The sequence below is a fragment of the Aptenodytes patagonicus genome, chromosome 1, assembly GCF_965638725.1.
Source record: "Aptenodytes patagonicus chromosome 1, bAptPat1.pri.cur, whole genome shotgun sequence".
Taxonomy (NCBI): domain Eukaryota; kingdom Metazoa; phylum Chordata; class Aves; order Sphenisciformes; family Spheniscidae; genus Aptenodytes; species Aptenodytes patagonicus.
In genome coordinates, this window is record NC_134949.1 from 108,694,580 (window position 1) to 108,715,752 (window position 21,173).

At 43.7% G+C, this 21,173-nt stretch overlaps 1 protein-coding gene across 3 annotated transcripts in view; it reads left to right on the forward strand.

Annotated features, from left to right (window-relative positions):
- VGLL3 (vestigial like family member 3) overlaps nt 1-12,509 on the forward strand; it is a 28,801-nt gene extending 16,292 nt beyond the window's left edge. For all 3 annotated transcript variants that reach the window (XM_076351673.1, XM_076351682.1, XM_076351692.1), the window contains exon 4: nt 6,527-12,509. In XM_076351673.1, coding sequence (XP_076207788.1) covers nt 6,527-6,570 — 44 coding nt within the window. In that variant the 3' untranslated portion in view covers nt 6,571-12,509. The remainder of the gene's footprint in view (nt 1-6,526) is intronic.
- Nucleotides 12,510-21,173: the final 8,664 nt, after the last annotated feature.

Below are 21,173 nucleotides of genomic sequence, written 5' to 3' on the forward strand. Positions count from 1 at the left end.
GTAAGATGGTTCGATTGTGTCTGTGACTTGTTTTAGCAGGAAGAATTTGAGCAAAGAAGTGGAATCCCTGCAGCCGAAGCAGGGCTTGTTCTCAGAGCCTTCTCCAAATATATTTCCAGGAGGGAATCCCTCCTGAAATTGCTGTCAGGGCAGACGAGCTGTTAAACATCCAGCTCTTACTGCGTTTTGCTGAGGGACCTTTGTCTGCCTGGGTCCTATTCAAGCCAAATGAGTTGTGACATGATAGGTGTTTTTTGGTTTAAATCTTGTGGGAAATGGTTAATTAAACTTCCGTGTGGAAGCTTCCAGCTTGTTCAGCTAGTTCGTATGTGCATTCACCAAGATATAGCTCCAATGAGGACTGAACTAATAACTTGTCGGTACATGAGGATTGCATCTTGCTCATCTAAATTGGAACAGATCAGCATTTCCTTCCTGTGTAGTATCCAGGTGTCACATAGAGAGTAGAGATGCTGGCCGAGTTGTGTTCGCCATCAAACTAAGCTTCTTTCTGTAGGGTCTCGGCAGAGGTCTGTGAATTAGATTCATTTTACTGCAGGGTCTGTAGCCATAGGACAGCCTCCATAAACTACATCTGCATCTGCGAGCTTTGACTGGCAGGCTCTCATATCGGTGTTAGGAGCAGTCTAGCAGCCCTCACTGTTCATGGTTGCGATCAAGTGATGGGTGACTAACACTTTCCAGCACATCCATCCTGGAGCTCATATGCACTATTGAGGTCTCCTTTTTCTGCTTGGTATTTATCCGACCAGCAGCAATCCTTGCAGATTAGTACTTCTTAAACATGTTATGTTATTTATTAAGGAAATACTAGATTTACATCTCTCTTCCTTTTTCCTTAAGGTATCTGTTTGTCTGTCTTCTTGATAGCTCTAGCTAACTGATTCAATGTGTGAGAAGCACTTCCTTGCTTTGATCAGTGGGCAGGGGAACAAAGAATTGGTGGAGAAAAAAATGCTGATTCTTAAATATGAAATAATATGAACCCAAAACCCGATTATAACTGAGCTAACCTAACACAAATCTCTCTGTCATCCCTTAATAGCAACTGGGAACCAATAATCTCTTCTAAATACCATGCCACTTGCTGCCTCAAGAAATTAAGAAAAAGCGTAATAGGATTCTTAACACTGGACAATTTTATATCTATTAATAACATTTCCAGTCATGCCAATGATACAAGAGGGATTACATTTTGTGCTTTTGGGTATAAAATGATAATCTGACAAGGCTGGGATCTCAAGTTTTGCCTTTCTGACAAATTCCATAATGGGAGTGAGCCGCCTCCTCTGAAGTGTGAGCAAATTGTCACTGCCACCGGTAGAGGGGATGAGCCCCCTGCACTGACAGTAGCCCCAGCAGTCCAGCTCCAGAGCTCTGGTATTTGACTTACCTTTTGGGGACGGAGCCGAGAACTGCATAAGGGATTGTTAGTCAGGAGAAACCACTACCTGGCTTAGGTATGAGTCCAGCCTAGCCTGTGTTTTGTTTCAGTGCTGGGCAAGTTGGTTTGCTTACTGCTACTTTGTTGGTAGTAGTACATATAACAAAGCAGGTGCTTTTTCTCTTTTCTGTAGGAACAGAGTACCTCAAAAAGGACTACGGGCCCTAGCACTGCCTTACAGGACTAATATAGCATTTGCTTGCTGCTGCCTGCTCCTTGTGAAAATCCCTTTGGAGGGGTACATTTGGATGCTAATTTTATCAGGATCCTGATTTGGCAGTGCTTAACAGGGGCTTGCATGTCTTGTAGTTGTCTACTCAGGGTGGAAGGCAGTGGAGGAGGCCTGAACTGTTAATTTCTGGCCCATGCCTGATGTGTGGGTTTTAGTCCATGAGTTCCTGTGGGGGAAAAGAAAGAGGGGAAATGTGTGACTAGTTTGCAGGAGCAGAGGATCTCAGCAGAGCAATGTTTCACTTGTTTGTGACTATTCAAAATGCCCATGCACTGAAACATAACAGCAAGACCTTATCAGGCAGCCCCAGTTTGGCACGTAAGGCTTTGGAAACAAGGGAGCAAGCAATGAAACGCAGCAGGTAGTGGTAGCCTGTGACATTACAATTATTTGCTCGCTTACCCTGCACGCTCATCCCTTCTGTGTTCTCCAAGCGGAGGCTTGCTGGGAAGGGCAGGAAGGCTCTGAGCTCCCTTTTTGGCCTTGCCTGCAGCTTGCAGATTGAAGACAAATGCTTTGGTGACAGGCATTCGAGGCGCGCTCATGGTGAAAAGAGGGAGCTCAGTTGCCCCAGTGTTTTGCACAGATCTCAAATGGTGTAATCCCAGGGAAGGTGTGTTGTGCTGCCCGGGAGAGGAGTGGGCTGCTGAAGCACCACACTGAGTCTCATCCAGCACTCACCAGCACAGGTGAAGCTTTTCTTGCTCCATGTCCACTCCAGGGGAGGATTATACTGAATAAGTCTCCACATCACGCAGAATTTCATTACATTGAACTCTAATGTGAGACAGCAATCTCAACAGAGAGGCTAAAAACTGAAGGGCCTGGAAGAGTGTACTGGCTTTCTGCAGTGTAGAAGTGGTTTCTCCAGAGTAGGGTAAGGCCATAGTGGCAAGAAAACTTCAGTACTGGAAGCCTTTGCTCATACGTCCCTGGAGAATAAAAGACATCAACCTGTGAAGCTGTCAATATATCAGATTCCAGATGATTTATATAAAAAAAGCTCATTTGGTATATACCTAGACATTGCTTTTCAGAGCCCTTCAGATACGAAAATGATTCCGCCCTGCCCCTTACTGTGGGTCACATTTCTTGTGCTACTGTCACATGCGATTATAGAAACATTTGCAAAATTCCTCACGCTGAATTATATGGAATGGTAGCGTTGGGGTCAGGGCAGGCTGGCTGTAATCTTACCCTCTTCCAGCTACATTGTTGCATCTCTGCCCTACTAAGCCAAATATTCGATCTCATGAATGGATGATGCTGAATCACTTCAAAGGTTAAGAGGGGGTTCCCCTTGCATGCACGGTACAGTTTGGGAATTTATGTTTCAGAACAGATTGTGTGGGACATCAGTGTATCACTGTTCGTAGAGCTAACAAAGTATTGATCTGTCTGGCACATCTGTTTGAACTTACATGGTCCTGTTTTAGAGGATGAAGAGGGATTTAGCTACCCGATTCCCATTAAATGTGGCTTAATCCTCACATTGTGTGCTGCAAATTAACCCTTTTGGAAGCTCGTTTATTGGTACAAGTGGGATTAAAGAAAATGCTAGTCTACATCAAAAATCTATTAAAACCTGTTATGTTTGTGGCTGCCGGCATGCAGTATCTTTCCAAAACTGAAGTGCCCAAGCTATAATGCTCAATATAAAAGTATGTTTTATATCAAGCATTGATATAAACACATTGATATAAGCACAACATGTTTGTGCTTTAGACCACAATTCCCTGTCCCGCTGATGTCCAGCAAAGCGAGGTCAGCCTCTAGCAGCACTGACTGCAGTTCACAGCATATGTACAGAGAGCGTTGCTGCAGCCGTAATCCCACAGTGTCGGGGCTAAATCCTCATGTTTACGTTAAGGGTGCACAAGCTGAGTTGAGCACTTAAGACCAGGGAGGCGGGGAGGGGAATTGCTGTCTTGCGGTGGAGCTGATGGTTACGGCCATCGGTGTTCTCCTCAGGAGCAGGGTGGGAGGCTGCCCTGCACACTGGGCACTTCAGGTGGTCAGTCAGATCCAGCTGCGCTGGCAGCTGCCAGGTCTGCGGGCAGCCCCGTGGGGAGGAGAGCAGAGCAACTTGCCCTGCTACTGCAGAGCCTAGGACAGGAGGATATCCTGTCCTGCTGTTGGACAGATGTGCTGGAGGAGGCTTCCTGTAGCCCCAGCACACTAAAAGCAGAGCAGGATTTTGGCATAGCTGAGGGCTGTAACTCCATCTTAAAATTGAGGTGCACATCTTTATCATGCAAAGTTATGCACAATGAGGTGCATAACTTTAAACTGAGGTGAATTAATCAACATCCTCTAGTCCTGGCTAACATTTGGAAATGCCTGTACGTCAGTGTGTCACACTGAATACGGAATTTGATTGATCAGTCTGCTGCCTTCTGTAGAGTTGTCTCTGTTCCCCCCCCCCCCCGAGTTTGTCATTAAGTTTGTTTAAATGTTGCCACAGAACCTGCATTCTGCTTGTGTGGCAATTAGCGATAACGTTGGTATCCCAGAGACAGGGAGTTGTGCTGGTGTGGCAATACTGACTCGTGCAACGCAACCGAGGATATCTTTGCTAAGAGGAAAACGTTCCTGCAGCAGGCTGCAAGCGAAAGCTTTCGGTTAGTAGCAGGGTTGCACTCGGATGACATATTAGGATTGCAGATAGCCTTGCCATGAAGAAGATGGGAATATAATGAGGACAAGGCACGGAAAGTGTTCCACATTCAGTTCTGTAACTAAGGCAACTTTAGTTTTTTGGATTGCTTTCTGTGGCTGTTTAGACTTAATAGCTATACCTTAAACCTCCTTCTTACAGTTATTTCTGTTTGTCTCAAAGACACCTAACTAGGAAGGTGTCTGTTCAGCTGGTTATTCCCCTTCTACCAGTTGCTGCCATCAGGTGGACAACCTTTTAAACAGGTGTGTGTGTCATTTTTTTTAAGCTGCTAGGAGCCGTATAACCTGTTTCTCTTCTCATCAGCTTCCATTGCCTCTGGTGGCCTTTAGTGCTCCACTGGTGAACTTAAATGACTCCCTTACACTCTGATATGTTTCTGCTGTCTGACTCCCTCTTTTTTGGTTGTTGTTGTCTTTGTTTAAAAAAAATGTAAACAGCAGGGGAAAAATAACACAAAATTTTCATCACTAACTTTGAGGGAGCTTTGAAGGAAACTAACAGCAGTTTATGATGACTCTGCCTGTGAATGAAGCTGCCAGGAAAGCAAGTAACTCCTAAGCAACAAGGAGACATCCTCACTGAGTAAAGAGCCTCTGAACATGTTTTTATAGGAGTCGAGGGTTATCCCAGTTTTTCCAATCTGAAGAAATAGGTGCAAGTGCGTGTGAAATGGAGCAGAAAGCCACTGAGCAGGGCTTGGCATGCTATACCTGTGTGCTCTGCTTTCCTTGACTGTTCACTGCTGGACACAAGTGTTTGGACGCTGCTTGGGAATCCTCACATGGATAGAGCCATATGCTGTCATCTTTTATGTGACTGTTAATTGCTTTGTAGCTCAACTCTGAAATGATGTTGATCATCATTAAAGATTTAACTGTGCTCCTAAAACAAGGCGGTGGTGGTCAGATCTGAACCCATCATGCCTATTAGACTCTCTGAAAACATACGGGTTTTCCTTTGTGTTTCATTATGTGATCAGATATGAAAGTGAGAGATCCGTGCTTGGCACATGGATCTGTCAGTTTTCACAGGTTAGTGATCAAATGAACATTAAGCTTCAATGGCTGCAACATCATTGAAGTCTGGAGTCTCACCTACAGGTAGTTGATGCATTGGTCTTGGTACATTATGTAGCAGGGCAGTAGATAGTATGACACAGAGCGGAGCATTGCTGTCTATATAGCAATGATCATTTATAGTGAGAAGTGCACCTTCATTTCACAAAATGTGATTTGCTTGACTCAAAAGGTCAAGGGGCAGGTTTTAAATCAGCAAGTCCTAAGTGCCTTACTACCTCTTAAAATATGTGGCTGCACCTCTGTCCTTTTTACTTTCCCTATAAATGAGCAAGAGTGTTTCTTCTTTGGGAAGTTTCATCCTCACCTCCCCCTCTATTGTCTGGATTTTAGGTATACGCCCTGTTGGGTGTAAATCTAGCGAAGACTGAAATCCCTCTGGAGCAGAGAAATCCCAGACTATAACACAGGTTCCAAGTCTATAATGCTAAAGCCACAACATAGCACCACATTTATTAGATAGTCCTCACTTTTTATAAAGGAAAATGTTAGAGGAACTCATAACAAATGCAAGCTGAAAATCATTAATTTTTCCCATATGGAAGCACTAGCCATTCTTGGCTAAAAATCTGACACTCTGTAGGTGAAATTATTTGGGTTTTTTACTTGCTGCAGGAACACTTTCCCTCTCTCTTCTGTAAGGTGAAATACCATAGAAACTGCGAGATCCTGAAGTGTCACAGGCCTTTCTAAAAGAGGTAGGGTCTGTGGCTGGCCCCTATCAGGAAAAATTATTCTGTTGCATACTGGATTGTCTGTGCAGACCTTGCTGGAGGGTTTTATCATGCCATGACATGCTCCAAACAGGGCCAAAACAAGGAAGCGCACACAGGATTTTATCAGCATTCCTGAACTGCTTGAGCCACTTAGGTGTGGTTTAAGCTTATCCCACATAAACCATAAAATTGGGAGCAATAGCAACGTTAGTAACAAGTCCGCTAGGCTGGTAAGTTGTGGGGTTTTTTTTTGTTTTTTTTAAATAAAAAATGTTTATCCTTACTTCAGTTGCTTGGGGAGGGGGAGGAAAAAGCTGTATCAAATTTAAATTATTTTTTTTCTTTTCTGAAATGTAGGTCTACAGCATCAGGACAAGAGCAAGGAAACTTCTTGGTTCTGAAGTTCAGCTAAATTAAGACCAGTTAAAGCTGGAGTAAGCGCAGCTGGGCGGGCGATATAACAGTTGTCGACTCCTTCTGCATGGGGCAAAGGACACACATGAAGATGAAGAGCCAACCGTTCTGGTTTTGCTATTGAGCCTTTTGTTTGTAAGGCCGTTTATGGGTCCCACAGTGTTGGAAAAAAACAAAAACCTAACTTCTCTTTCTTTCCTCATCTGAGCCTGCTGCAGCTGGGCAACCTAACTCCTTTCTGCTCCTTTAACAGTGTTTTGTTTTGTTCAGCTTGATATTTTTATGAACAGTCTCAATTGTCAGGAAAAAGACTCTTCCTTGACTACAGTGCGCCTCCTTTCAGGAATACAGTATTTTGTAGCTCTTTGTGCATCTATTTTTGTAGAAATACAGAAAGTTTGGGTAAGGATTGATGGGCTATTTTAGGATGACATATTTTTTTAAAAAAAATTGTAAAATTGTTAAGTTCTGTTTAAAGAACTTGCTCTCAGAGAAGCACTGGCAAAAAAATGTATAAAATGCTATTTTTAGATGTCTGTGATGTGTTTGTGCATTTTGGGTTTTTTGTTTTGTTACCTCAAATGTCTATCCTTCCTTTCTTTTTAAAGAGCTAAATCTTCCTTGTTTCCACATTACTAGATTTTGATGTTTTTGTCCTTTTGTTCTAGCTTAAGCAAGTATAATTCGCACCTAAAGTTTCAGCCAAATATTTTTCCTGCTGGTGTTAGATTGTAGTAAGGGTGTTTTTATTTTCTTGCTTCTAAAGGTGGCTTTGTGCTGTGTTGATTGTCAGAAACTTGCAAACACCTTTCACATGGAGCAAAGCCTGGGGTTACAGGAACTGCATTTCCAACCCATCCATTCTTTCAAAATGGACCAAATACTCTTACGGATTTAAATCGGACATGAGTTTGGGCATCGTCCATGATCCAGTGAAGCTGTTGAACACAGTCCCCTATGGGTTATGTTTCAGGCCCTCGCAGTGCTCATAAATATCAGTATATTCTTATTTTAACTCACGAGGCAGGACTTTCAGCTAAGCCATTTCAGGGGTGGTAACTTGTAACATCAATGTTCAGGAAAGAAATGTCAGAAATGTGTGACTTGTGGAAACAAAATGTTTTCAACTAGCCTGATCTGTCTGCTGAGCACCTCAAGGAAAGTGCTGAAATTTTAAACTCCTGTTGACTTCAAAATCTGTTTGTCTAACCTAATATTTGCTGTGGGCTTTACGAGACCCCAGCTGCAGCTCTTGATTTTCGTAAGAAGTTGCATGTGCTCAGCGTGCGCAAATTCAGACTTGGCTGCTGTCTGGGTAAGAATCTGAACTTGGAAATGACGTGGCCACGTCTAGCCACAGCACTTTGCAAGGTGTTTGGGAAACCCTGTTTCTGGGCTGGGCCTTGGGCCTGACTTGCATAATAAAGACTTTAGTTGAAGCCAAAGTGAGCACGATGCAATCCTGAATAAGGGCTGCAAGATTACCCTCGACAGCCCCCGTCCTGCGAAGGGCTGGAGCTGGGTCAGCCCCCATGCCCAACCCTAGTGACTCCAGCGTGAGTGTCAGCATGTGCTTAGGTGGGGCTGAGCGCAGGATCGGGGCACGGGTTGCCAGGTCCTAGCTGTTGCTTGGAGATGTTGCCTTTCTGCTCTGTGCACCCAGGGTCCCTCTGTAGTATTTCCCAAGGCTCTTATTACCTAGTATATTTCTGTTACCACTGTTTTCAGACATCCCTGTCTGAAAGACAAACCAGCTAAATGGAAACCAAGGCTTAAACACATGGCTGAGGTAATAAACAGTTTAGTTTTAAGGCAATGAGCATTGTAGATGTAGGTTTGTCAGGTGGAGACCACATGGGTCTGCGTTTGAAAGGGGAGGGGGAGTGCTGGGGATGTGCATGCCACTCCGAGGTTCAGGCCTCCCTCCCTGCGCTGCCGCTTCTCTCCGGGCTTTATGAACTGGCTCCTATGAAGTGTTGAGCGTTCTCACTTGCCACGTGAGAGGGCTTGACATGCTGGCACTGGAGGCATTAGGATTATGTCACAGTTTGGCAAGACCCTTAAGTGTGTACCTTGCTGATTCGAAGCGTGAGACAGCGTAAAAGTGCTGAATGGACTATGCTTAAATATTACTTTAAAATAGTAGGGTTGTAGTTTCTGTGTTGGGATGCTGAATTAAATGTGGTGGGGGTTTTTTTCCTAATCTTTATAGTCCATCAGCATTTCTTTCTCTTAATAAATTTCACTCTCATGACAGTTCTATATATTATTGCTGCTCTGGTGGAGCTAGCTCCTCAATTTGTCAATGAATTTGTAATGCAATGGGAAAACTGTATGGGAGGGAACATAGTAATAGCTGCCACGGTTCACTTTCTTATCAGGACAGTATAGTTCAGGACATATCTCAAGAATAAGAGTTCTGACTTAGGAATTCTGATAGTATTAGAAATACTGGGAGGAAAAAAAAAATCCAAGCTTTTTTAAATTTTTTTTTTTTTTTTTTTTTCCTGGACATGGCAAAGCTGGAAGGCAAAGAGGCAATGTATCGTCTTTGAACTACAGGGCTGGAGAGTTTGGGTGGCGGGGGAAGCAAAAGAAAAGGCAACGTTTCTTCTTGAGGTGTAGTGTGTTTGACTTCCTGAAATAGTTTAAAGTCTAGCAAGAGCAGTCAGTTCATTGCCTTCCTTTTTGCAAGTTCAGATGATGAGGGACCTCCTCCTGTTCCCTATAGATGTCAAAGCAGGATGGGACAGGAAAAAACAGGCCCACGGTTTGCACTGGAATCCCTTTCTGGATTGTTTTATTGAGTTGATGGGTAGTGGGGATGAATATGTGGTGAAGCTATCGCCTCTTCCACCTCAAGGACTACTGTTGTGTGCCCGGTTTCCACTGCTGAACCTGTGAGCGTGCTGAAGGAACTTCTGTTGCTCTGCAGGCTCTGGGAGACAAGTGCCAATAAAAACCTGCTTTCGTCTATAGCCGTTCATGCACCCGTCAATCAACTTCGAAAGTCAAATAAAGTCTTTTTTTTTCCTTAGTCACTAACCATCCCCTGTACTAACAAGCGAGTTGAAAGTAAAAGCACAAGTGCATAGCAGTAGCCCTGCTTCTATGTTCTACAATTGGAAGGATGGGAAAGAAAAAACCCTTCCCTGTGACAAACTTTTAAGTAAATTCAGCAGATTTGCCTCTCTCTCTCTCTCTCATACACGCACACATACACACGCACAAATGTGCTTATGAGAAGCAGATGCTGTGATGGTTTTGTTCTTGAAAGAGGAGGGGAGCGCTTGCTCGTAACGTTGCAGTTACAGAGAATTGATGGCAGTGAGAAAGAAACAGAAATGTTAAGACTGCTCATGTTTCCACAGATAGGAAAAAAAGGCCCTTAAAATCAGGTCACAGACAAGTTATGTGTCTTAAAGCATTACTAAAGGAGTTGTTTCATTCTTTTTGTGTGTGGTGAGTTCTGATGCTGACCCAAGAAAGTGGATGATTCATTTTGCGAGGACTTATAAAACATGATGTACTCTGTCACTATTTCTGGGAGAACATAGGGAAATTATTGTTTTATTTCAAGAAAATCTACGTACTAAACTCCTTAAAATTGTCCAGGATTTGATTTTATTCCTATGAATGTTGAGAAATCTGCTGTCAATTTTTGTGTCTTCATTTGAAGACTGGGAGGGTTCAAGGTTTTCACCAGTTTTTGAAAAGCAGATACCAGCTTGTTTCAACTGGGCATTTCTGTCCCAACAAGATGATGGAATAGTGCAGCAACTGACTGCCCGGCAGATTTGATTTCTGGAGAGCTGAATAAGGTACACTTGGCAATAGTAAAATGCACTTTGTTCTGTGTTCCTCTCCTCCCCAGACACACAAATTCAGTTATCAGTTTATCTGATACCTCTTTCATAGTGTGAAGATCTTCAGTGAATGGCAGTTTTCTCTGTCGTCTACTTCTGCCTCAAAACATGCTTTCGAGGATGAATCTCATCACAGCTTTCAGGGAGAGCAGAGGTTGCGGGAGGGGGGTGTCACGTTTCCCCCCACCTGCACCTAGGATCAACTTGCCCGTACCCAGCCTTTCTGCTTCCAGGCTATTGTGCATGTCTTGCTCTCCTTCCACAATTCTTTATGTGTATGTATATATTTATATACATATATATACACACACGTGTAGCTATACCTGGTTCCCTCCATTCCACCCTCATGCTTCAAATGCACGTCCTTTGGAAATGAAGTGAATGACATCACTAAATCTCATCTGAGACTGAGAAAATGTAGGCATTTTATTGCATTCTCTGTAACCTCAGGAGTGAATGGAATTTTTTCATACTTGTAAAAAAACAAACAACAACAACAAAAACCCAACAAAAAAAACCCCTTTCAAAACCCCTGATTTGTTGTATCTGTAAAGATGACCATGGAGTCAGCAGAGTTATGTAGAGAGGTGCAATATATTGCCTGTCAGCAGACAAACATATCTTTTTGAATATGATTCTTTTAATTAATTTCAGGTACAAGCTTTTTCTCCATATCAATGGACCAGCAACATGTATTTCTTATAAACGATTTAGAAATATATATATTTTTAAATTTGACTTCTTGGCTTTAATATGTCAGCCTTTGAGCTTTTAAAGGGTATTTGGATGATAAATACTGTTTGTGTGTGGATTTTTTTAAAAAAGTTGATGCATGCTGTTTGGAACTGAAATCTCATGTAAAGCAGGAAGGTATTTAAAAATAAATACTGCTTTTACATGTTAGCCCTATGGGCACAATCTGACAGTTGTAATGCAGGAAGATAGCCCTTTAAAGACTAAGGGACTCTTGCCTGAGCAAGGTCAGAATCCTGGTCCCTATGACAGGAGAGGCAGGAGCAGTCATCTTGCAAAGGTTGAGCTGGTAGAGCTGTGAGCAGAGATGATCCTTTCCAGCTTTGCATGTAGATGGTTGGGCAGCCGCTGCTCAACTTATTAAAATTAGGCTGTGTTGGCAGGTTTATACTGGCCCCGTCTTATGGGGGGAACTGGTTGCCAAGGGGAATTAGAGGTGTCCCTGGAAACCTGTGTTTTAGCTGCCCTTGGTCTGCACAGTGCCCATGACCCTCTCCCTGTTCTTGCTCTGTGGTCTCCATGACACCACAGTGGGACCTGTGAAAGCTGGGCTGGAGTTCCCTGTGAAATGCAGGATGTTTTTAGCTCCCAATAAAGATGGTTTAGGGATGGGGGTAATTAAAGCATCACAGTTATCTCATGCACCTGCTCAAAGGCTCAAGCCTTCAAGATGGATCAGCTGTGAATCATTGATGATGGCCGTTTGCGTACAGGAGCCCAAATACTGCTTCCTCCCCTCGGTGTCTTTGGAAATCTTCGATGGCATTGAGATCATTGGGACCAGCCTCGAATGCCTAAATTGCAGTTCAGTGTTGGCTGGCACAGTGTGGTGGCCTGGGGTCTGGTCCAACATTGGCGGACATCAGTTGGAATCAGCATTGATTCTGGTGAGCTTGGGCTCAGGTAATTAGTACCTATAGACAACTGGTATTTATAGCAGTTGAGGTTTACAGTAATCTAGTAAAGTATCTGCAGAACTATGCTGCACTTTCCCTGCTAGCTGTTTGTAGCTGTTGTTTAAAACCATCAGTCAAATCAGGGTCCCTCTCCTCCCCCGACCTGTTTTCCAACCCTGCTTCCTTCAAAACTCCATTGAACTTTTTTGCCCCTCTCGTCAAAACTGATGGGGGGCTTTGTATAAAGAAAAGTGTTACTGTTTTAATTACTGAATAAATAATTTAATGTGAATTTTATTGTTATATTTTTTATGTAGCATTTTTGGTTTGGTCTGTATTTCTCAACAATTAGCTAATGCTTTCTTTTCATTCTTATGCAACTGAAGAACTCATAAATCTCTTTGTAAATTACAGCATCCTGAGTTTCTATTTTTTTTATAAGATTAATTTTTAGAGCCAAGGGTTTGTCTTCTGTTTGAAAACGTTGTAAAACAAGTGTTCTAAACTGGTTGTCTACTAAAATTGGACGGAGTGAAAGCCTAGCATCAAAGGGATTTCAAACAGGGCTCTCATGAAGGCGCTAACTTTCCATTTCAGATACTGTCAATTGCTTCTGCGACAATGTCGTCTTTTTTTTTTTTTTTTAATCTTTTTAAGTTGCATTAACACTAGACACTATTTTTACAATCAGACCTAGTAGAGTCACTACCTGACACTTGTTACTGTAAGACCCTTTTTAATTTTATCATTTTCTGGCAGTTTTGACAGTCACCAAGTAGAGACTTTCCATGCAAGTTATTTATCTCAAATTGACTTTTTTTGGCAAAATTCAGTGATTCCCACTAAGAAGGTGACTTTGCCCTTGCTAAAATTATTTTACAGCTGTTTAATTAAGAAATGTTTGCATGTCTATGTTACGGCTCGAGGGCTGAAGGTTTGGTGTTTTGGTCACAGATACATCATTTACTATTCCAACAGAAGGGAAAAAAAAACCCTCCAAACTTTGGCCAAGCACTGAGCTTTTGAAAAATTGCCACTTGCACGCGATCAGCAGGGAGCTGTTAAAAGATTAGTTGCAAAATCCTGTGAAGATCCTGACCATATGGGATGTACTCTGTTTCAGAGCATCAGGAGATGAGCAGGATTTTCCCTGTACATCCTGCTCCAGGCCCTGTTTCCAGAACCAGAGAGCAAGCAGGATGCTTTTTCTCTGCGCAAAATCAGTGTTCTTCTTTCTTAGGCTGTGAGGAAGAGATGGAGAGAGCTGCCAGCCAGAAACTCAAGGAGAGGAAGGCCAGGAAAGGAGGAGACTGGGTTCAAAAGCTTCCTGTAGGAAAGAATGGGGTTGGGAGCTACCAGGAGAGAAGCAGTCTCCATGGACAGTGGGGATGAAGATGGGATGCGGACCACTGAAAAATAAGCAAATAATGCGTAATGATTGCTTGGCTAATACATGAAAAACGTAGACGGGGATGTGACAGCCATCAAAATATACCAAAATAATGTGAGGACTTAGAAATTTGGTATAAACTAAGTGTCAAGGAAAACTTAGGATAAACATTGCAGGAAATGTCTGTCTTTGAAGTGAGCTGTGTACACTGCGGTTTAGTCTGTGAGAAAAGATGTGGGAGCCCTGTTGCTTTAAGACAATCACAATTATCCTCAGTGAAGCAATTGTAATCTAGGAAGCAAGAGTGCGTTAAGCTAGAGGATGAACTAGCCGAAGTGCTTTTTCTTCTCCCTGTAATGTCTACTGCTCTCACCAGAGTAGGGCTCCAGCTGCGTTGCCCCACACCTGGGTTTCCAGGTGCTCATGGGGGTTATTTCTACGTGCTCTCCTTGCATCAAGAAATGAGAGCAGGGGAAGTGATGGTCAAGAGTAAACATTATTTTGTGACTGATTTTATTTGTGACGATCCACGTCCTCCGTTAATGTAAATCAATGTCACTATGTTAGTGACCTTAACGCCCATCGAGAATCTCATAGGTTACATCTGGATAAATCTTGTTTCGGGTGTTATCAGCTGGAAACTGGGTCCCAGCCTGGTGCCTGGGAGAGGTGCTTCCCTTGGAGCCAGGATCCAGCTGGGTGACCTCAGCGGTGCTCAGCCTGCCTGGCGCAGGGGAGATGCTGCGGAAAATGTGAGGAGCAGGGCTGGCATCCTCCCTGCTGGCGAGGGAGGCGAGCATGGCTGAGGGCCAGCTGCTGGGGCTGGGGCTGGCTGGCCCCGGTGGGACAGGGGTGCCATCAGCCCTTCATGGAGACCCCAGGCGCGGTGTGGCCCGTCATCCCGGCAGGACCTTGGACTCCGAGGGCTTATGCTGCCTGCATGATGTGGGAGGCCGGGTGGGGACCAAGACATCTGGTGAGAATTCCTCGTGGCTGAGCTGTGCGTTGGGCTGGGATGCCGATTAATTTAGCTGATTTCTTTTTTGGGGTTGTTGGGAGGAGGAGGGGGGCTGGATGCAGCAGCCTTCCAGTAATTGTCTCTCCTTCAGAATATCACTTTTGCTTTCTTTGAAGACAAGTGAGAAATGATATTTAAAAGAAACAAAACAACAAACCAACACCAGGAACTACACCAATGTCTTTGCCTCGACAATAAATGTACATCTGCAATGGTTTATAACTATGGGAAAATGAGCGGGTAATAAAGTTTTGATGTTGGCCGTTGCATGTACAGAGGTATCACAGGCTTTGGAAATGATTTGTTATGTGAATGCCCATAGTAGCACCAAGGTTCAAGGGGAGGTGGTTTGTTTTTCAGGCCCATTTAGTTATGAATAACACCAGCTCTAATTTCCTCCTCCCACCAGCAAGCAGAGTCCTACACTGGAAGCCAAATATAGCAACAAAGATTTCTATATCTGGCCAAAACAAAAAATCTGTTCCCTTTTAAGAATAACACTCTATTCTTTTCTGATGGAGATGGATAAAGAGAAAATTCAACTTTAAGGAAGCCAGTTTCTCAGAGGAAAACTCCCTAGTCTCTCTTGAATGCCCAGTGTAAAAGGTATAAACTTAATTTTTGGCATCTGTGTGGAAGCCAATGGGGAGACTTCTGTAGAGCCCCATCAGTAAAGCACTTTTGGGGTAGCAGACTGGATAAATCTTCCCCACTCGCTGGTGTGCTTTTTCTGCCCTGCTTTGTCTCTTCTGAGCAACAGAGCCAATGCTAAATGGGAACTCCATGAGTTGCACAACTACCCCTGCTTTTTCTTCACCCTTTTCTTTCTGGTTTGCTTTTGTGGAGAAGTTAGTTCCTTGGCTCTGAGGGACAGACCCCTGCTCCACCTGGCAAGTAAGCTCAACGAGGCAGCATGGAGCAGCAGCATCGCCCCACACTCCCTTCCTCCTTGGCTTTCTCATCAGGGGAGTATGCGGGAAGCCAGCCCTATGCTCCCATGGCCAGACTTTCAAGTTGTGCATTGCCCGCAGAGGGTGACCAGGGACAGTGGTGCTGCCCAATTCCCTGCCTGGCTGGTTGGGCTGGAAGAGAAGGGACGTCTTACAAATAAAAACCAGAAATGTTCATGGCCAAATGCTTCCTCAGATAATCGTTTGACCTTTTCTGAATTGGAGGTAATGCCACTTGAAGATGAGCATGTACATGGGTGTCACTCTACCTGTTTTTAAGCTGGAATATGCTCTTAGGAGGAGGCAACACCCTCCACCTCTTTGTGATCTTGAGCAGTTTCTTTGGCTTCTCTACACCATCTGAGGAAAGCTATTCAGCCTTTCCTTCGAAGGATTTATTCCCATTCCAACCCACCCCCACCACCCACCCGTAAGCAACTGGTATCTGTGACGTGAGCAAAAAAACCCCTTTCTCTAATGTACCGGCTGTCCTTGTTTCAGAAATGTTGCCTCATTCATTTTCAGACTGTTTGGCTAAAGGCCTTTGCTGTAAGGTGAATACTTCAGGATTATAGTTAGTTCTTCCTCCTTTGGAAACCTGGGATTTTTTTTTATTGACTTCAGTAAAAGCCGCCTTGGACCCCTGATGCATTTTAAAACCAATGTAGGGAAGTGTCATCCAGTGAATATATTTGCACTGGATCTGTTCTGCCAGACATGTTACTGATGGAGTTTTAAGTAAACACAGGGATGTTTGGAAATATTTTGTGTATGTAAATATGTAAAATATGCAAAACAAAGCTAACAGCTGTGGGGTGTACTCGTTGCTCACGTGAGGAGGCTTTGTGTAATGTTTTCTTTCCATCATCCCCTCTTTTTTAAGCATCTGTGTCCATTCCAAGATAATCACTTCTCTGTGATTCCCACTGGACAAAGAGGGAGGAGGCTGGATGGGCCTTCGTGATGCCCTAAAGTCTGCCTGAACTTCTGTGCAGAACCTCCTACCGTATAGTGAAACCTGCTTTCCACGGAGCACAGGAGCACATGCCGTGAGGGCAGCACACAGCAATCACTTTTCATTAGAGGTGGGATGGTGCCTGGGTCCGATTGAACTTGACCTTTCAAGAACAGTAATGCAAGACAACACGTAGCACACAGCGTTCGCGGCCATCCTCGAGTGCTTCATAACTAGCCTGACAAAAGCATTAGTCACTGGTGTATGAGTCTTAATTTCCTGAATTTAATCTGTTGCTTAGGAAAGGGTGACAGTTTTGCAGCCTCAAGTCCTTTATTTAGCCAGGGAGAGCCGAAGCCTACATACGCATGTGATCCTACTGAAGACTTTGGGAGAACTGCAGTAAAAAGAAAAGAAAGTCACCCAGAACAAGCTCAGTCCATAGCACTACTAGGCTCTTCACATTATTTTTTTTTTAATTAAACAGCGTGCTGCTTTTCTGACATCCTTTCAGAGAGGGTGGTTCATCCTCTGTGCACAACAAGTCTCTGCACCGCTTCTGAATTCTACAGGATATTTTGTGTGACTTAGCCACCTGTTGTTTTTAATTTTTTCCACCCTTATCCTTGCTCTTGTTTTCCAGTTCCACTGCTTTAAGGGCAGTCTTCCAAACTCCTGGCTGTCTGGCAATGCGGATGTCCAGGGACATGGCACAGCGACTCTGTGTCACACAGTCAGCATCTGTGTGCATGGTGAGTTTGACCTGTCCATACGCCATGACGCTTGGACTCGTGGATGTCAGAAGGTGCGATACAAATACAAGCTCCGTTTGTTTGTTTGGCGGTTTCAGTCACAGCAAATGGAAGTGCTTGGCAGGAACAACAGGCCTGGGTAAAGGGCAAAGGGGAAGTGGAGCATCATTCAGCAGGATCCCAGGAGACATTCTGGCTCCCTAAGAAAAAGCCACGTTTACTCTGGCAAGGGAAATAGCTTAAGTGCATCCTACAGAGACCTGCTGCTGCTTATTCTCCTTGCTCCCAGTTAGCCTAGCTGGCCTTTTTGCCATGCTGTCAATGACATTTCTGTGTGAATAGGCTTGAGGGGATCTTTATGAGGTCTAGTACTGTTAGGAAGGTCATCCCCACCTTACCTGTGTCCTAATGCAAAAAGCCAACACCATGGGGACCGGACATTCTGGCAATCTATAGCATTTTACAATGCCTTAATGCTAGATTCTCCTAGTTTAAAAAGTGACAGGTTCCTTAACTCTTGTTTCCTCAGCTCTTGCCCACGTGACATCTTCCAGTGATGGCGTATATTCTACCACCAATTTCCCCTTGCAGTGACTGGAAATTACTACCAGCCTGGACGATGCAGTAAAGTCTTTGAGGCTGCTGTTAAAGCCCATGACTTGAAAAAAATTTACTGTTTTGTGGCTCATATGTGACCTGGTTAATTTTCTGTTGTTTTCTGTGATGGAGAAATAGTTGCTTTTTGTATGAAAGTAGCTACCAAAAGACCAGAACACCCTGCTTGTGCAGAAAGCCCCAGACATGGGTGAGCCAAGCGGAGACTCAGAGGCAGAAACAACTCAAGAACAGGGCACTGAACTTCTCACTTTCCCCCTCACTGCAATGTCTGTGTGTTGTCCTGAAGAGACAGCACAAGAAGAGATGCCATTTCGTTCTTCACTCCCATATCCCTAGGCAGAAAGTAATTTTTTTCTGTTGCTTTGTATTTATGATACTTTGCAGCGTGTGCTGGTCTCATCAAACATGTGGACAGCAAGCACTGAAACCAGTTGGCTAGTGAATTACCTGCAATAGCTGATGTTCTCTATGAACAAACTCATCATTCACAACGTGCACTTGCAAAGCAGCATTTGCAATGCAGGGGCTTGTTAACAAACAGGGAATGACATCAATTTTTTTATTTGGATTTGAAACACAGAGAAGCTTAGAGGAACACTGAAACTAAGTAGGATCCTCAAGCTTCAAATCTGTCCCTTCAGAAATTATTCCCTTCTAATATTTTGGACTCTATTTCAGTGATTCTTAACAAAGGTTCTCCTTAGTAAAGGAGAAAAGTATCTGTCATCCACGACAGACATTGCTGATTATTTTTCATGTGGCTGTTTGCTGATTTGAAGAGGTCTGAGAGGAAGTATAGAGAACCCAGATCAACTGGTAAAACCTCCGGTTCGCCCATACACAGTTTAATTCATCATTGCAAGGACTCTTCCGCAAATCTCAAACCTGTTATTTTCTTTATATGAAATCAGCAATCATTATAATTTCATCTCAGCTGGAATATTGTTTTTCCTTTTTTTTTTTTTCCTTCTCCTTTTGATGGGTCAGATTTAAACCATCTGCAGGCAGATGGAAAGGAAAAGTGGAATTATTGTTTTCACCAAAAAATTTTGCAGCTGTCAGGGTGTGTTTGACACAAGCCTGATGGCTGAAAACAAAGACAGGACACATTGTCCCAGCTGGATATCAGAGAGCATAAGAACTCTTCATGGCCAGCTCTTACTTGGAGAACTGGGGGCTAAATGAGGTAAGCAAGATCATTACTTAGCTATACTCAAGGGCTTTTCAGAGAGAATTCTTCACTGAATTATGTACTACTTTTCCTGGGCCTCGGTGAGACCCTGTTAGTTTCGGCACGAGGGGGGTGACTCTCTAAGTGATAGTCACAATATATCATATAGACCACTGCTTTGTGACTGACCTACCACACGGCAGAGGCTGCAGCCATCACTTCCAGTACCTGTCATGACGTATTGCTTTTATAATTCAGTTTAATTTATGTCCCCGTCATTAACAACTGCAGCCAATGAAAAAGGGCTTAAAGCGGAGCTTTCGAGGAGGGACACCAGGAGCTATGACTCAAACCCTCCCAGCATGGACTAGAAGATTGCCTCACCGCTTCGTGTTCAAACACTAGTGGCTCCTTGGTGATACCAACACTACTTCTTTTCAAAGCAGGCCTTTCTGCAGCAGCTTAGTCTGTGTGAAAGCCAGATCCACCACTGGGAGCTCATGCATCTTGCTGCTGGTGTTCTTGTTGTTAGGGTTTGTAAGAGTAACGGTTCCTTCTGCTTGCACCAAGCTAGGCATCTTCAAGAAACATAAATGAGTTTCCAAAATGGACTAAAACTCAAATATTCTTACGCACTTGTAGGTGGCTTTGCCTGTAGAAGCGTGATTTTTCGTTGGCAATGTGAAGTTTATAACTGCAAGGTCTTCCTGGTATCTTTTTTTTTTTCTATTTAATGGCAGGCTTTTGCTGTGGTTTTGTGTGGGGTTTTTTAAAACTACTTCAGTATTAACATCAGCAATGAGGGCTAAGACAGTTAACAATGAAATTTTTGTCCTTGTCATCACGAGTTTTGAGAGTTATAATCCTATGAAGTCATTGGGAGGTGTATTTTTCTGCTCTGAAGTGACAACCATGTATCATTTCCATCTCCCAGGGCTTACACTGTTGTGTTGGTATTTTTTCATGTTGTGTTTTTTCCCCCAAATAATTTGTCCATATACATCTGTAGGCAGAATGTGCTTGAGCTAAGCTAAAACTAAGAGAATAAGACATTCATGAACTGTGAGCTATTATCTGTCATTAAGTCATCTGAACTCTTGCAGTGCACCAGTTTTGAGTCACACTCTTGTTATTCTGTGGTTACCGACTGTGTTGTACAACAGCTCAAACTGAAAGCAATTTTGGAAATAGTTCATCAGATAGCTGGTCTTCTGAAATAGCTCAGAAGACCCAGCTTCACACGGATCTTGGATCAAGGTAGGATGGGACCACACTGCTGCAGTTGTTATCATTTGGCTAGTCTGTGAGGAAGGGAAAGCCCTGAAGATGTTTCAGTTCTTGTATTTCACCCACTCAGGGAGCCAGAATCCTAACTTCAACAAGAAAACCAAGAAATCAGAGATCTATTGGCCATATCATCACAGGGAGCCCAGAAAAGGTAGATGGCATAGACTAGAGGCCACATCCTAGTCACGTCACTCTCATTAATCCAGTGAGTATAAACCTGTTGGAAAGAGTAACGAGATTTAGCATTACATGTATCAAAACTGACTTTCACAAAGGGAGTATTTTCTCCTACCTCTTTGCTTGATATACAGTGCTTGGACGTGTACTATTTACAGCCTTAGCAGGAGGATGGAAGGGGCCATGTTCCCGACCATGTACTTCGCATAGTTATTTACACCTGCACAAAGTGGGTGTGAAATGTTCCCCTTCAGCACTGGTTACGCTCATTTGCACCCACTTAACACTGATGTCAAGGAGCACAGAAGTGGCCCAACAGCGGAAAATCCTCCCCAGCATCCTGCTGTCCCTGGCTCAACCAGACTCCTCAGGACAAGCCGTGCCATTGCTGTGGGTCGGATCTCCGCCACCTCCCACAGCGAGCAGTGTCCAGCCAACCCACCTCTGCTCCCCTGGCAGCCGTGCTGCTGAGGGAGATCTGGTTTCTACATTGTTTTCTTTGAAGGTCTGGAAGAAGAAGCCAATATTCACTTGTACCTTTATTCCTTTGCTATCTTTGTAAATGGAAAAGAAGATACAAAATGCTCTCAAGGAGCTGAGGCTGTCCTGGTCTCTCAGAGCCATTCATTTTCATGTGGTTTTCTGCTGTCTGTAGGTTTAAGAGATTAATTCCCATATGGCAGATCCAGTTGCAAGTGCCTCACTGTGATCTCTGAGCAGGTGCATCTGTAGCAATCCCCGTCCCTCCTTGAGAGAA